Raw genomic sequence first — 15,520 nt, 5'->3', positions numbered from 1 at the left:
TTTTTTACGTTTTGTGGCTATAGATACCTTGAGTCAATAATAAATTGTCAGAACATAGGGTAAAGGTCGGGTAAGAGTTGTGTCAAACCCACGACACCCGTTGCCTTTTGGCCTTGCATCCATTTACTATTGTTCCATCCATTTTCCTTACATCTAATATGCCCAATAATCAATTCATCCATCCACTTTCTGAGTCCATCTATCCACCCATCCCTTTCACCATCTGTCCATCCAGTAATATTTCCTCCATCTATTTGTTGCATCCATCCTTCCTTCTTTCATCCATCTGATGAAGTGATGAAGCACTCCAGCATGTGTTTTAGCATCTCTCCATGAAACCATTCATCTGTCCAGTTATCCACCCATCTCTTTGTAGTTTATTTCCAGATTCCATGTTTAGATCTTAACCAAAGTAGAAATATGTTCAATATCCAACAGGAACATACATTTTTATACTATTAAAATGGTTCTAAGGGGACAGAACTGTGGGAATTTGGTTCTGACAAAGTCTGACATGAAAACATCTCTTAAATTAAGCCTGAGAAAGACCCTTAAAATGTTTGAAAATATATATTTTTAAAGTGAACTCATGTCTAACTCCTGGACTTAAACAACTGTGTTTTGTAACATGATCAAAGACACAGAAGTGTTTCCAAGATAGACAACTTGACCCATCCGCTTATATATAACATGCTCTGTTTTCCATAGAAAAATCAGGAAGACAGAAACTTGAGATGGAAGCAAAGCAGGAAAAATCGTGATTAATGCTGAAGTGTTGGAAGCGGAGTCTAGACACGAGCTATATTAACCTCCGAGGGCCACACGTGCCACCGATCACCGCCTGGTCCCGAGTCAGGCTGTGAACAAGAATCATGCCTGTGCAGCGTGGCCTCTCCTCCTGAAGCCGCTCCTCCTGAAGCCGCTCCTCCAGGAGCGCTGATAAAAAGCAGAGGAACAAGGAGAGGTGTGAGGACGCAGTCAGCCAGATCCCGTCTCCTCACCGTGAGTATTTTATAATTGCTTTTTTTTATTTCACAAATGTACACCATTTGAATAGCTTGTAATTTTAAAAAAAGAGTTGTCTTTTGCTTCTTAGACTTAAGTGTTCTTTCAAAGGTGATATGTTTGATCTGTTGTGCTTCCTTGAACAAGTTGCGATAGATTTTTGAGCTATACAAAACATGCATATTATGTTTTTTGTACAAAATCGTTCTTAGATATAGACATTTTAGTGCACAATTGTACAACTTGTAGATCTTTGAAAAGCAGAAGTAGAGCCTCCTGCACAACCCGCAAGAATGCAACAAGTGGTTTCTGGATGGGAAGTCAACAACAAAACAGTTGTGTTTTCCAGCAGCCACTGCTCGAAAACACCTCATGCGGAGGTCATGTCGCAGTAAAACCAGCCAACCAAACGTCCTGGAGCTACCCTTGGGTTGCTAGGTAACAGCCTGTGGTTGCTGATGTCTGACATTGCATTTGGAAGGTTTTTGAAATGGCTAATTTTCTAGAATTAATTTAAAAACTATTTATTGCCAGAACATGGCTACATGGTTTTTTTTAAGCACATGAGCTATTTTTTTATTAGAGCCATACCAAGAAAAAAATAAGCCACAAAATTACAAGTATAAAGTCATGATATTATGAGAGTAAACTCGTAAAAAAAGTCACATTATGAGAATAAAGTCAATAGTTTGAGAATAATCGTAATATGACTTCATTCACGTGTCATTTTGACTTTATTGTGCAACTTTATTCTCATATTGACTATTAGTACTATTACTTTATTATACTATAATTAGTTTATTCTCGTATGAGTCCTTTGTTGTTATATTGTAACTTTATTCTCATCATTTTATTTTTGTTTTTGTCTTAGTGTGACCCTAATACTCTTGTATAGGTGCCCTTTAAACTGTCATGATAAAATGAGATGTTCTATAAAAGGCAGAGATGCTCTGGAACACTGAACTGTGACCTCTGACCCTTTCAACCACATAGATACGGCCACATTGATTGGGCTTTATTACCTCCAGCGGGGACGTGACAGCTCCAAGCTGCACCAATCACACTCAAGACAGCGTTGTTGTTTGCAGGAGTCGCAAAATAAAGAGGAAGCATAGCCACACTCGCTGAGCTAGACGTGCAACCTGAACCCGTGAAACCTGTTCTTCCTCTTTTTTTTAAAACCTTTGATCACATGGATGCTGAGTTTCACATGTGGTTTTGGTTCACTTATGTTTGATTTATCTTCAAGCGCTCTGAAACTCTTGATTATTTTTGCTTTTTTAAGATGGCATTTGCTCTTTTAACCCTCCTATCCGCTGGCATCGGTGTGACCCTCTGCTTTCCTGCTGATTTTCAAGACCTGGGGGGAAATGGCAGTAAGTGTTTGTTTTCACCTTGACTACCGTGAGTTTAAATGACCCAAGTTGTGTTGCTGTTGAGCTAACGGGTATTGTTTTACACCCTACCAGGAAACAAGACCTCCATTAGGTTCCTGGTTGTAGGGGACTGGGGCGGACTCCCCACCTCGCCTTATGTCACGACTGAGCAGACGCTTACAGCTCAGGAAATGGGCAACGTAGCAGCACAGATGGGTGCCGACTTTATTCTGGCGCTTGGTGATAACTTCTACTACAAAGGTGTGGACAGTGTGGATTCCCCACGGTTTCAGGTCTGTTGAGTTTTTCTGGTATGAGACCACAGACACCCTTCTAAAAAGCCTTTTTCTGTGAACTCCAACCTACTGTCTCTTCTAAATCTCCCACTTAAAGGAAACCTTTGAGTCTGTCTACACCTCAAAGTATCTCAGAGTCCCTTGGTATGTTGTGGCTGGTAATCATGACCATGCAGGAAACGTCAAAGCTCAGATCGAGTACTCTCAAAAGTCCGACAGATGGTAAGGTGTGCTTAAATACATTGAAAACCTGAAACTTGTATGGATTAATTACACAAAGAGGAATCAAAATGTTTAACTTATAAAAGCTTACTCTTCAGTTTCTCTAAAAATCTGATAATGTATAACAAATGCATTCTAACCCAGAAATGACTTTCTATATCTTGTACAGTCATGTAAGACTGCTGACTGGACAAATGTCCAGCAGGTAGTTGTCCACACAACAGCTAAACTTCAGAGTTATTGCTAAAGGGCAACAACTCTGGGCTTTTTAGAGGGTTGTTTCTGGGTATATTAGTGAAAAGTTTAGTGGAAGGAAAGTGGGGGTAAAATAACCTCAGTCTTCAGAGGATGTGCAGCAAAGCCAATTCAAGAGGTTTATGGAAATTCATAAGGTCTGAAATCAAAGTTTCCAAAAATAGAAATAACCTTTGAAATTTCTCTGTAATTAATGCGTACGAGTTTCCCTCGTACGCATTTCAGCTGAAATTCTGAAATAAATTTATTCAGTGACATTCTACTTTCTTATGCATTTCCCAACAAATAACCAGAAGTTGTGAAGAGAACATTTGATGTTTCTCCTTCGTTAGGAAGTTTCCCTCTTATTACTACGAGCTGAACTTCCGCATCCCCAACACGGGGAAGACTCTCACCATCATCATGCTCGACACGGTGATGCTCTGTGGAAACTCCGACGACTTCGCTGACGCGCAGCCCAGAGGCCCCCTGTCTGCGGTGGACGCCAACCGTCAGCTGGTCTGGCTGCAGGACCGGCTGGCCCGGTCCAAGGCAGACTTCCTGTTGGTGGCGGGCCACTATCCGGTCTGGTCCGTGTCGGAGCACGGCCCCACAAAGTGCTTACTGAAGAACCTTCGCCCTCTGCTCCTTAAACACAACGTGACCGCGTACCTGTGTGGACACGACCACAATCTGCAGGTCAGCTCCAGGACATTTAACAAACAACTTTGTTTGCAGATTTTTATTTTTTTCAAACTTTACTGTTACGTTTCTTTCTTTTTCCACAGTACCTTGAAGAGACTGGTGTGGGCTATGTAGTCAGTGGTGCTGGGAACTTCTTGGATGATGACACCAGACACTGGAACCACGTCCCCAAGGACTCTTTGAAGTTTTTCACCGGCGAGTCTTCGACCAAGGGGGGGTTCGTTCATGCGGAGGTCACAGACAGCAAGCTGTTCCTGACCTACTTCCAGGCCATAGGCACGTCTCTGTTCCGCACCGTCCTTTCCCAGAGGAAGTTCATGTAGACGTCCAACTGAGACAATCGTTCATTGTGAAAAGGACTAATCTGTGATGTCGAATCGGTGACGTTTGATTCTGCTTTTAACTTTGCCACAAAATTTTCATGTGAATTTATTGTAAACTAAAATGTGTTTCGTAAAGTGTGGCGTCTCTTGTTTTGACAGCAGCTTCCAAAGGCTTCTTTCAGGCACTGTATATTCAGGAGCCTTATTGTATAATTTAGTAATGCCAAATAATGACAGCATATTGGATTATTTTTTCCTCCCATTAGATGTCGTGCATGGTAATGCTATTCTTTTAACTTGTTCACACAGAAAACTGTTCTGGTTTTTGAGTGAAATTTAACAGCAGAACTCCCTGGAAAGCTTTAGAGCCGTTTTATCTTTTTCTTGATGTCTGTACATTTTCTTTGCAATGGATTTTCTTTTCCACTGAAATCAGTTCAAACTTTTTTCTTAACATGTGAAGATGATTAAGTAAATGTTTTATAAAGTTTCTAAGTTGCATTTTCTTTGTACAAAAATAGTAAATTCTAAGTAAACACGCTTCACAGGGAGAGATGATGTATGATCCAAGATGACACTCGGGGTTTCGTTAGTGTGGAAAAAACTTCGGGTGGTTTTCTAGGTTTGGAAAAATCTTTACATTTCCAGATTTTTTAAATCCTCTTTCTTTTTTGTTCTTCAATTCATTCTTTGTCTTGTTTGCTTTACTTTTCATTCCCCATTCATCTGTCCCCTTACTTCATCCTTTTTTACCTTCTTCCTAATCTCCTTCCTTTTCATTTCATCCTTCCTGTTATCCTTAAGTTTGACTTTCCAGTTTTTTACCTGTTTTCTAGTCCTTCCTTCATTGATACATTTGTGCATAGTTTTCTTTTGTCTTTCCTTGTGTGCTTCCTTTTCTTTCTTTTTTTTTACCTTTCCTCGATTTTCTTTTTATGGTATTTTTCTTCTTCCCTCCTTGTCCCTTTTTTCCTCCATCATTTCTCTACCACTTTTGCATATCTAACTTTTTTTTGGCCATTTTTCTTTGTAAAATATTTCTGGTTCATTATTTTTTGGATATATAGTGTCTGTAAACAACAATTTTACAGACCCTATACATCCAGATTGGATGTTACATATTCTTAATTGGATTTGTGTTTGGACTTTTACTGGACCATTCAGTCACATGTGGGGTCACAAAGTGTGGCGCATTGAGATCGTCTTCAGAAATCAAACTGATTATGGGAAAGCAGATTTATCCAAGAAATCTTAGTGTTAAAAACAATCAAATGGATAAAAACAATGTAATGGCTGCTGATGCTGTTTATGTTTCATACCCCTGTTTCACTGACTTTTCTACAAATAACAGACGGTCAGGAGTTTCCTCCTCTGTTATTTTGTGGCTCAGAAGCTAGAATGTTTGAAGGCCTTGGTTTGTTTCTGAACATAACCCATCACTGTAGCTGTGGCTGCCTATGATAAGGCCATCCTTTTGCTGGAAGGAAAGTCTCCGCCACACTCGTAAGTATTTTCAGCTTCCCTTTCTCTGCTGTTTTATGTTCTGCCTCAGACATTACTTTGCATTTTGGTTTCCTCTGACCAGAGCTATTCGTCCACGTTTGCTTTCTTCCCCGCATGACTTGTGGCAATCTGTGAACAGGACTTCTTGTGGCTTTCTTCTCGCCGCTGTTGTATGATTTTCAGATTTGTGAAGGTTTGGATCTCTGCAGCTGATAGGCTGTGGCTGCAGGGCAGTCGGGGACAAGACTTTGACTGTCAGCGCTTTTTCCGTCACAGAACGGCCTGGCCTGCCAACAGAGGATTAGCCTGAATGACTGCAGGTTGGCAGCTCCCAGGTCCATGATGAACTGAGCCAACCGATGACAGCTAACCTGGGAGAGGAGGCAAAAAAAAATCTACCAGCAGATGTTTTCTGGTCAGTTTTTCTATCATCTGTGGATTTCCTTTTTTTTTTTTTTGTTAAATGTGCTCTAATCTCTTTTTATGTAAGAGTGTCTTAGAGAGGATGTTCTTCCCCTGGATGCCAAAACAAACGCAATTTATAACATTTTGTTAAATTATAATCCCTAATCTCTAATGTTGAATCGAACGTAATCTTTTACGTGGCATAAGGGCAGAGACTCTTCTGCTCCAAACATACTGTGGTCTTAGCTAAAGGCTATAATATGGTAACTCACAGTAAGTGAGGGGTATGTAGATCCAATTAGGATGAATTTCAGCCTGTTGGTGTAATGCACCACCAGACTGAGCGCTGGGCTGACAGTCCTCTGTCAGAGCAGGAGAAGTTGGTTGGGGTAATCTGAGGATAAAGGACAGGTGAGGCTCACTTAACCCTGACTTACGTAAATCCATCGCAGACCTGAAGAAAACCTAATCGGGCTGCTCATCGTGTCAGTTACTGCTGATTAGAGTCTATCTAAAGTAAGACTTGGCTTCACAGGAGGTACTCAGGCAGGTACTCGCAGACCTTACTTTGCACTTTAATCGCTTCATTTTTCTAAGGCCGTGACATTTTTAACAAGACAGTTTAATTTCCTCTTGGCGTTTAACAAGGTCAGCTGTTTCTGACCTCGGCGGGAAAAACTGTTTACCAAAACAAGTCCAAGCTGCCTCCCAAATGAAACGATAACAAATCTTGTCATCTTAAATGACGTGTAATCAGTCTAGTGAAATTTAGTCCAAGTTTGACCCATGCAAATACTGCAGTTCCAATGACTATTTTAATTTAATCTAAACCTATTGCAAAAAAAGTAATGAGAATATCAGTTTTTGTATGTCATACACATAAAGCCAAATACAAAGGTGTTATAAAGTTCAAACTGTAATCTCTATTCAATTTATTTTAATCCAGTTCCAGGTGTTCGTATCTGATTGTTTTACATTTTGAATAAGAAATAAACAAATATTGACTGGATTGCTTAATAAAACAGTGAACTAGCCCTTTAATATAACTTATAATAAAGCAGCGCTAGTGTTATTCCCCAGCTGGTCATTTTTTCTCACAGTATTGAAGCTATGTTTAACACATGGTCCAACTCCAATTTGAGTTTTTATTATCTCTAAGGCACAATCATCAAAAACACAAGAAACAATGAGTTGAAATATTTTACACTATGTGTAATAAATCTATATAGTTTTTTTTTTCCACTTCTTTTTTATTCAAAGTACTCAGTTTTTTTTAGCTGCACATGTTGAGTAAAAATAATAGCTTCTTCTTTCCAGGACTTTAATCTCTGCTGAGAGGCCAAGATGACTCCATAGTTTGAACTACTATGTCTATGTTATAACAGGATGGCACTGCATGTTTTTATTGTGTAGTGTCGCTCATCTCGTGTTCAGTTGCTCTATATTAAACAACCCTCCCACTCTGAATTAAAATTTTCTGCAATTAAAATCACATCGCCCACCATGTTTATCACAGGTTAGTTGCTTCATCCATTTGTTTGAGTTTTGGGGAAGTTCTCATGATTCTAGTGCATGTTGCATAAGCAACATACTAAGATCCTTAACATCACCAACTCTGATTTGACTAGGACGGTCCAGTCGTCTAAATCTGCAGCAAAGTAATAAAAGGGCATTTCGGATGCCAAACTTGCTCATCTAATCTCCTCACTCTAATCTGTCCCCATCACTCAATACACACACTCTGCTTTTCACATATGGGATGAGCAATGTCAGAGCAAAGTACCAGATTTTCAAAACGAGGTTAGATCAGAAACTTTTAATTTAGTTTAAAAAATAAAAATAAGCATGGAAATTAGAGAAAAAGTTAAATTAATTCAAATAGATAAATTAGCATAAAAAATGAATGACGTTGGGGAAATTGATCTGATGCTCTTAAATGCTGACAAGTTTTTAACTGTACACTTGTTTTTTTCACTTTAGCCAATATCCTGCCTGCATAAGACCCCATAATGTGATTTTGTCCTGCACACTGAGGCTCATTTGACTTAATTGTCTCAATTCATTAATATACATGCATTTATATAAACATATAAAAATGAAACTCATAGAAAAAATTTAAATAAAAGCAAACATTCTTAAATAACACATTTAAATACTGCAACTTAAAGATGAAGAAAACCTGAAAATGAAATAAACATAAAATGGCTTTATTCAGTCTTTGGGTTTATTTTTACTTCATTTATATAGGAAATGAAATTTTCACTCTATTTTTGAGGTTTCCATTTTTTTCCCATTAATCGTCGAGTCTCTAAAAGGTATCGCAGAATCAACTTAAAGTGGTCACCTTAACTAATTGAATTAACTTCATCCCAACAGCCAAGCTCCTTAAGGCCCACAGATATTTTCAGCATCAGAATACGACTGTGTCAGCATATGTTAGCGCCTTACTCCGTTATTTGTCTTTGATTCGCAAAGAAAGCAGACATTTGAATCCTGCAGTGTGTGCTATTTTTGCTTTTTTTAATAGCTCATTTTAAAGTAAAAATGGAAGAAAAAAAATCAGTTGAAGACAAACTATCAGTGGAGGACATTAAACTCCACTGATAGAGTGGAGTTTAATGTCATAAGATGCTAAAATAAGTCTTCAAAAACTCTAAATGGTCTTCAGGGCAGGTTTGTACTACTGTTGATAAGAAGTTACATAGTTACATTCTTGTACAGTCATAAGTTTAACTTCCATATTTGATATGCAAGGATGAAAACATTTGCTATTTGAGAAAATCCTGAAAGGGCCGACTAAAATTTCCCAGAAGGAATGTAGAGAAATAGCATGACACCCGAGTCTAATGCTCTTATGCTAGAAGAGTCTAAACCTGAATTATTTGGAAATCAAATCAAGACGACATGTTTGACGTAAACCAAACAGCATTTGAGGAAAATAACCACATAAATTGCTTCAATGCATGAGAGCCAGGTCAGCTCACCTTCATCAAAGCTCACCTGCATCCTCCCAAATGGGTATGTACTAGTCCTGGAAGGATGTGGTGTCTTAACCCTTTCCTCAAATAACCCCTTTGTTCAATCTGCACAATAAAATTAGTCTTATTGTTTGAGTTTGAATTACTCTCTTAGCAGAGGTTTTAAAAAAAAAAAAAAAGATTAGACATGAATATGTCAACAATTCTTTTGAGATTCGCGAATATATTTATTAGAATAATAAGTAGGATATTTTTTCACACAACTATGAACAATATACTTTGCTTAAAAGGATCAAAGGCTCCTGACAACAATTAAATGAAATAATCAGTTGAATCGCTTGGTTTGGCAGGTGAAAAAAGATCACTGCATTGTCTTGGCACAAAACTCTTGGAAAAAGCAACTAATGAAGGCGATCCTCCTGAATATTCCAGGCTCTGAGCGAATGAAAACATCTGGTATGTTTCCTTCTCTTGCAGAAAAACAAACAGTATTTTTTTTTTTTTTTTTATAATACAGCCACGATAAACTTATTATTGCTTGTACGTTCCACAAAAGACGTCAAAAAGGAAGATCTCCGGATCAGAATCGTCTCTTGGGGGTCACTCGCGGATTTTCAGCACATTTTCCGAGGTAAATCAGTTCTCCAAACATTTTGGAAACTGGTCTGTTTTAACTAGAAGCGGTTTCAGATGCAGAAGTAGCTGAAGAGGCTTGGTGTGCGTTCATCTCCTCACGCATCACTCTCTCTGGGAAGCGGCTGAGTGGTGGTGGTGGGGCTGGCGATGCTGAGGTGGCTGGGGAAGAACGAGGGGATGTACGGGATGACGGACATCAGCGGGCTGGCTAATGGGGTCTCGTGGACGGGGGTCATGGGGATGATTATGTCGTCCTGGTTCCACACGTGGAAGGCGTTTGGGTGGGAGTGGCTCAGGGCAGGCGGCATGTGAAGAGGGTCGACACCCCCTACTTCTGCGTCCTTTTTCAGGTCGTCCTCAATTGGGCCCAGCAAACAGTCTGTGAACAGACACACTTCATGAAGTATCGTGATATTTCCAACGTTCTCTGAAGCCAGTATAGCGCTGGAGGGTTTCACCGTATAAAAAGCGCTCAACCTCCACTTTCTGTACAGTTATGTAGTGAGTATTATTCCTGTTTTGCGAGATCATTTTGGGTAATCAGCACACCTGCCCTGCTATAAAATGTTTTATCTCAGAGGAATTGCTTTGACGTGACAGGAAAGCAAATAACTCGAGGAGACATTTCTAAGGATTTCTGTTCTTTTGCACTCATGCATTCATTCTTCATAGATTTGCACATAAAATTCAGGATATTACCACCATTTTATCCACAGCGAAGAGATGATTGCTATTTTCCAAGATAATGTTGCATAACTGCAACCAGTTTCAATCAACTACAGAAAGGTGTGTGTCTCCTTGAGGAAATAAAGAACTTGACTGAGAATAAATATCTGTTAGAATAGCCTATGTCAAATCTGAACATTTTCAGCATAAAATTGCAAAGAAGAGAGTTGACTGCTTTACTTAACACAACGATTTTTGAGAGCAGACGGCACACAACTGAGCCTGATTAGCTCATGCTTAGGTCAAGAAGAATTATGTTGTGGAGCTTATGTGTTGCCTCTGGCTGAATCGGGTACCTGTTATATCCAGCATGAGATCTTTGATGAGGTGACCGACGATTGCGTACGCCACAGCAACAACAACCAGGGCAGCCATGATGAGGTACACCACCGACTTGGGGAGCTGGATGAAGTCCCTAGGTGGGGGCTTGTATTGCTTATACAAAGGTTCCACATTTTGTACCAAGTACTGGAAGGACTGTCCCGCTGGGTCTGTATAGTTAAAGTTGTCCATATTTCCACAGTAGGAGCTTCCTCTACTAAAGAGTAGCTTCTTCTGTACATTCAAAGGAAACCAGCTTGTAGTTTAAATCTTCTTCCTGCTGAAGAGTCTCTTCCTGAAGCGAAAGTAGCAAATTTGAGCATTTCAAAAAAAAAAATTTGAAGTAGCGAATGAAGAAAGTCTCTTACCTGGTTTTTTGTCAATTCCAGTATTTAGATTAACTATTACTATTTAATCTAACTAAATCCTGCTCTCCACAGTGTCACATCATGATTAACAGTATTTGCTACAAGTCGAAGAGGCATCATGGTATTTTCAACAGGCCGTGTGCTTCCGTATGCTGCTTCCTCTGTCCTGACATAATCCAGAGTGTGGACAGTGACAGAGTGAAGGGGAAGTGAAGGAAGGGATTACATCAGATCACAGTGCCGATCCAGCAGCAGCCCATCCCAACCCTATCCCAGCTCACAGAACTGGAGAGCATTTAATCTGCAACAAATCTTGCCAGTGCTGCATCAAGCGCTTCACACAAGACTGCCCCGCCTAAGGTACAATGTCTTTACTGTATATCAGAAAAAGTGTCACTATGACACTGAAAGCTGTTTTTTTCATTTCACCTTTTTGAACTAAACATAATAAAAGAGACTGAATAAATAAAAAAATTTTAAAAAGTAAGCTGTATATCTAAGTAGAAGCTAGTTGTAGTGTTGTATGTGAGCTGAGCTTGCTAACAGCAGTATTTTAATAACCATACTGAAGAAAACTGCAAATCCCAGAGAAAATATTATACAGTCACAATGCAAACTTGAAAAATTAACTAATTATAAGTGTTAGTGATGTTTCAGTTGGATGTTATTAAATTCATTTGAACTAAGCAACACAAAACTCAAGCACAACAGACTACTTGTCTACTTATTTAGCAGCAGCATCCAGTGAAAGTTGAGAAGGCCAGAACTGATGGTTAAATAATGATTTAATGATGCCATCCTATCATCAAGGAACAAGAGCTAGACAAGGACACATAGCAATAAAACGTTTTCAGCATCTGTTGTTTCACATAGCCCATTATATTAGTGCAATTATTTTAATTAATACAACAAATTACAGGTTTTTCCATACATTTCGAGTAGCTCAAATGTACCCTGCCCCCTTTTCGACTGAAGCTAAAATTTGGTCTTAAATGAGTAAACAACATTTAGTTTTGCTCAATAAGGTACTATTTTTTACTTTAACTGAATTTAATATCTTTCATTTTTCTGTTTGCTGTTGACCTTTTCTGTGTTGCGGTTAACCGTTTTGTGTAGAACTGCATTCCGTTACCATAGCTACAGTCCCAATAAAATTACCCTAAAAAAAACAGTCTCGTAAGCTCCGGCTGACAGGTAAGTCATCTGACATCTGTTTCTAAGAACTTAATAAAATCTTTCAAGTATTTTGTAACCCTCTTAAACTAACATTTGGGAGACTTTTTAATTAAAAGACATTAGAATATGGTAGTTTAAAGTTCAGGACTTTAAACTACTGTAGCTTGATGGTTGCTAATTCACTTCTTACGTCTGTACATTCTGCCAGTTGATATCTAGTTACGTAAAAATATTACTATATGCACTATATTACATTATAAATGGCGTGAATTATCAAGCTGCAGACCAATATGTGGGAATTTTATGTTTACTAACCGCAGAAAATATCACTTTGCTAACTTCTGCTAGCAACACGTTAGCATGTGACAGGCTGGCTACATGCTAACCTTTTGCTAGAACGGTCATAGACATATTTACGTGTTAATGTCTATGAGAACGGTTACATTAAATTGCAATATCCGAACAACAGACTCGATATAATGATTATTTTAGTATTAACGATTACATTTATCAACTTTCTGTACATTGTAATTTTACATTGTAATTTTAACAAATTGGAATCATGAATTCAAATGATTCATTTAATATCACAATATTGACACCATAATAAGCTAATGCTTTAGATATGTCAATTTTCTTTAAATAAGAAACATTTTTAACATTTTAACATATTGTGGACTTTTTTTAACGTATTGTGGATTTCAAATTTAATCCACAATTAGCTTTTAGCATCACTTTTTGAGCGTGTTTTCTAATCCAATAAATTATACTGAAAGCTAACTAGGGCACACCCATTATTAATCTTGACTAAATATAGCTAGCATTTTTGAAGAGTGTCCTGTTCTTGTTGCTCAGAATAGATTAAAGTATATATATGTTAACCAAGAAAGTAAAGGACAATTAACTCAAAAATATAGGACATTTGGCCATGAAAAACACACACCGTCAGTATAAATTGTTAAAGGTTTTATAATTATTTTTTTTTGAATGATACAAAACATATTGATGTGGTTAGTTTCGGTTCCATGTGGGCTTATCATTTATCAGTTGTTTGAGATGACATTCACTGTATTTATTTATAATGTATCCATGATAAAGACAACAAATGCTTTAGCCTGATGTTTTTTCAACTTTAACTTTTTTAGCACTCCTTTGTCATAGTGGTAATAAATTTACATGTGGTCTAAATTGTTCAATGTAAATAACATTACTTTCACTAAAGTTAATCTTGTGCTTTCCTACATCCCAACCTTGACGGTCAGACAGACCAAAATGGATTTCTTCTTTGATGACCTTCCATCCAGCTCCCTATCCACTCCTAAGAAAGGTCATGAAGACTCGCCGATGGTAAAACTAAGAAATAATTTTTAAAAAAATCAACTTTTAGATAAACACATATAGGCAAGAACCTTCTTTAACATTAAATGTAATGTCATGACTTACTTTACTCTTACTGTCTAAATAATTGGTATAAACCACCACATTTCTTTACATAAAACATAAACATTGTAAGTTACCAAGTTAATTTTCAGGCTCTCTTAAGGTTCAAGAGTAAAAAAAAATTTGGTCAGACCGCTTATTTATACTTTGAGAATGTCTTATTTCTGTCTGTAATTTTTCTTCTGGATGACGAAATAATTTCTTGAAATATTTTCCTTCCTTTTCAGGTGGAAGACACAGATTGTGACTTGTCAAAAAACAAGTCAAGTGTGAGTATGACTGAGATTCAAGAGAACCGTAGCAGGTACAAAGACACCCATGCACGCTGCAAAAATGTAAATATGTTTTAGGAAATTACATGTATTCCACCCGTTACATAAAATTTTTACATCGGTTGCAGCTCGTACATTGATGACATCAGCAAAAGAGCTCAAGAAATGGTGGAAAAACTAAGTCACGAGCGAACCAGAGACCAGGAAATGATGGACAGCTTTCAGAAGCAGCTAACAGAGAAGGTGTGAACTCCTCTTAGATATCTTGTCCAGAAAAGCTCTGATTCTACTTCAGACCCTTCTTTCCTGTTTTAAGCAGATACTCTTGCCTGATTTCTTTTCTCCCTTCTTCAGGTGTCAGAGATGTGTCAGTTGATAAAAGAGGAAATGTTCACCATCTATGAGCTTAACAGCAATGAAATCCAGGTGAAGCTGCAAGAGCTGTCAGAGGTGCTGGAAAGCTGCTCTAAGCTGGAGAACGAGCTCCTGGAGGCCAGCCAGGCCTTGGAATGCCTCAAAGATGGTCTGGACATTAATCAGAGAGCAGAGCCGTAACAAATTAATTTTATGCTCAACTAGGGTTATTAAACTGAAGACATATTGAATGTTTTTTGTGGTGTTGTTGGTGTTGAATAATTATGTTCATTTGTCTTCATTCCTTCTCAATTCCTAAACAACTGATTTTGCCTCGGGTTTCAGTTCACCATTTTCTGACAGGAGCTAAAACAAAAACAGACCAGCCAAAGCTAAGTTCGCATTTGCTTCATGTTCAGTTTTAGCATCGTAATGTTTTGCAATAAATACATTCACAAGAAAAGGGAACAATGCCAAGTTATGTTGTGTTATTTACAGAACATTTGCAGTACACAAATCTTACTGGGAGGAACTATCGGGGTCTGTATATACAGTATTTTGACTATGATCATTCAAGCCAATTTACATAGTCAAGCAAGACAAAATATAACAGCTGAATATTCGCCAACTTATTAAGCAATCATACGCTTAAGTGTGATTGTTTTATTGTACAAGTCGTAACTTTTATATTAAAATATAGTTAAAATATTTAAAAAGTTGGGTCTAATATTTAGCTCCAATATGACTGACAGTAGCCCTAAGCACGAAACATCAACACAAATAAATATCTTGCTCAAGTAGTTTCATAAACATAACTCTGATCAAGTATTCATCACGTATGTCCAGCAGCACTGCTGCTTGTAGGAGGAAACTGGACTTCCCAGATTTTTCAGATTGTCAGTTTTATCTAGATGCTGAAGTCCATCTATTTTACCACGGTGAACGCCTGCAGGCCGGTAATAGCTCTACCCAGGATGTCGTGGGTCCCTGTCAAAGGCGAACAATAGAAAACACCTTAAACAAGGTGTGCTGACATGGAACAAGTGATTTAAGATGGAGCTTCAACACTCCGTTGCTGACCTCTGGCGGTGTTTATGTGTAACTGCAAGATAAAAACAAACCCATTTTCTCCTTGAAGCATGATTAGTAGTTGTTTTTCTCCCTGTTTTCCACCGCAATA

At 38.2% G+C, this 15,520-nt stretch overlaps 3 protein-coding genes across 4 annotated transcripts; 2 read left to right on the top strand and 1 right to left on the bottom strand.

Moving 5' to 3' along the window:
- Nucleotides 1-69: 69 nt before the first annotated feature.
- On the top strand, nucleotides 70-4,651 carry acp5a (acid phosphatase 5a, tartrate resistant). Its single transcript, XM_008408743.3, has 6 exons — nucleotides 70-1,002; nucleotides 2,291-2,381; nucleotides 2,475-2,674; nucleotides 2,775-2,899; nucleotides 3,487-3,832; nucleotides 3,922-4,651. Exons 2-6 carry the CDS (start codon nucleotides 2,291-2,293, stop codon nucleotides 4,159-4,161), a joined length of 1,002 nt encoding a protein of 333 aa, XP_008406965.1. The 5' UTR covers nucleotides 70-1,002; the 3' UTR covers nucleotides 4,162-4,651.
- Nucleotides 4,652-8,255: 3,604 nt separating this feature from the next.
- LOC145551628 (uncharacterized) lies at nucleotides 8,256-12,422 on the bottom strand. Its single transcript, XM_081606838.1, has 3 exons — nucleotides 11,099-12,422; nucleotides 10,706-11,025; nucleotides 8,256-10,062 (listed from the first exon to the last, which is right to left on the bottom strand). Exons 2-3 carry the CDS (start codon nucleotides 10,920-10,922, stop codon nucleotides 9,779-9,781), a joined length of 501 nt encoding a protein of 166 aa, XP_081462964.1. The 5' UTR covers nucleotides 10,923-11,025; nucleotides 11,099-12,422; the 3' UTR covers nucleotides 8,256-9,778.
- syce2 (synaptonemal complex central element protein 2) lies at nucleotides 12,203-14,591 on the top strand. Of its 2 annotated transcripts, none has more exons than XM_008408774.2 (5): nucleotides 12,203-12,292; nucleotides 13,537-13,621; nucleotides 13,942-14,018; nucleotides 14,115-14,229; nucleotides 14,341-14,591. In XM_008408774.2, exons 2-5 carry the CDS (start codon nucleotides 13,547-13,549, stop codon nucleotides 14,539-14,541), a joined length of 468 nt encoding a protein of 155 aa, XP_008406996.2. In that variant the 5' UTR covers nucleotides 12,203-12,292; nucleotides 13,537-13,546; the 3' UTR covers nucleotides 14,542-14,591. The 2 variants fall into 2 exon arrangements, with proteins under 2 accessions (XP_008406996.2, XP_081462972.1); XM_081606846.1 differs by having other exon boundaries at nucleotides 12,204-12,292; nucleotides 13,541-13,621.
- Nucleotides 14,592-15,520: the final 929 nt, after the last annotated feature.

Source organism: Poecilia reticulata, chromosome 1, assembly GCF_904066995.2.
Source record: "Poecilia reticulata chromosome 1, P_reticulata-male-v2, whole genome shotgun sequence".
In the NCBI taxonomy this organism is placed as follows: Eukaryota; Metazoa; Chordata; class Actinopteri; order Cyprinodontiformes; family Poeciliidae; genus Poecilia; species Poecilia reticulata.
This window is presented reverse-complemented; position numbering and strand designations above follow the sequence as displayed.

Excerpts from the sequence above, each read along its gene's own strand:
- acp5a (XM_008408743.3), top strand. The coding sequence starts at position 2,291 with ATGGCATTTGCTCTTTTAACCCTCCTATCCGCTGGCATCGGTGTGACC. Across the intron at positions 2,382-2,474 it reads AGACCTGGGGGGAAATGGCA|GAAACAAGACCTCCATTAGG; the intron begins GTAAGTGTTTGT and ends ACACCCTACCAG. Across the intron at positions 2,675-2,774 it reads TGGATTCCCCACGGTTTCAG|GAAACCTTTGAGTCTGTCTA; the intron begins GTCTGTTGAGTT and ends TCCCACTTAAAG.
- LOC145551628 (XM_081606838.1), bottom strand. The coding sequence starts at position 10,922 with ATGGACAACTTTAACTATACAGACCCAGCGGGACAGTCCTTCCAGTAC. Across the intron at positions 10,063-10,705 it reads TCTCATGCTGGATATAACAG|ACTGTTTGCTGGGCCCAATT; the intron begins GTACCCGATTCA and ends GTCTGTTCACAG.
- syce2 (XM_008408774.2), top strand. The coding sequence starts at position 13,547 with ATGGATTTCTTCTTTGATGACCTTCCATCCAGCTCCCTATCCACTCCT. Across the intron at positions 13,622-13,941 it reads GTCATGAAGACTCGCCGATG|GTGGAAGACACAGATTGTGA; the intron begins GTAAAACTAAGA and ends CTTCCTTTTCAG. Across the intron at positions 14,019-14,114 it reads ATTCAAGAGAACCGTAGCAG|CTCGTACATTGATGACATCA; the intron begins GTACAAAGACAC and ends CATCGGTTGCAG.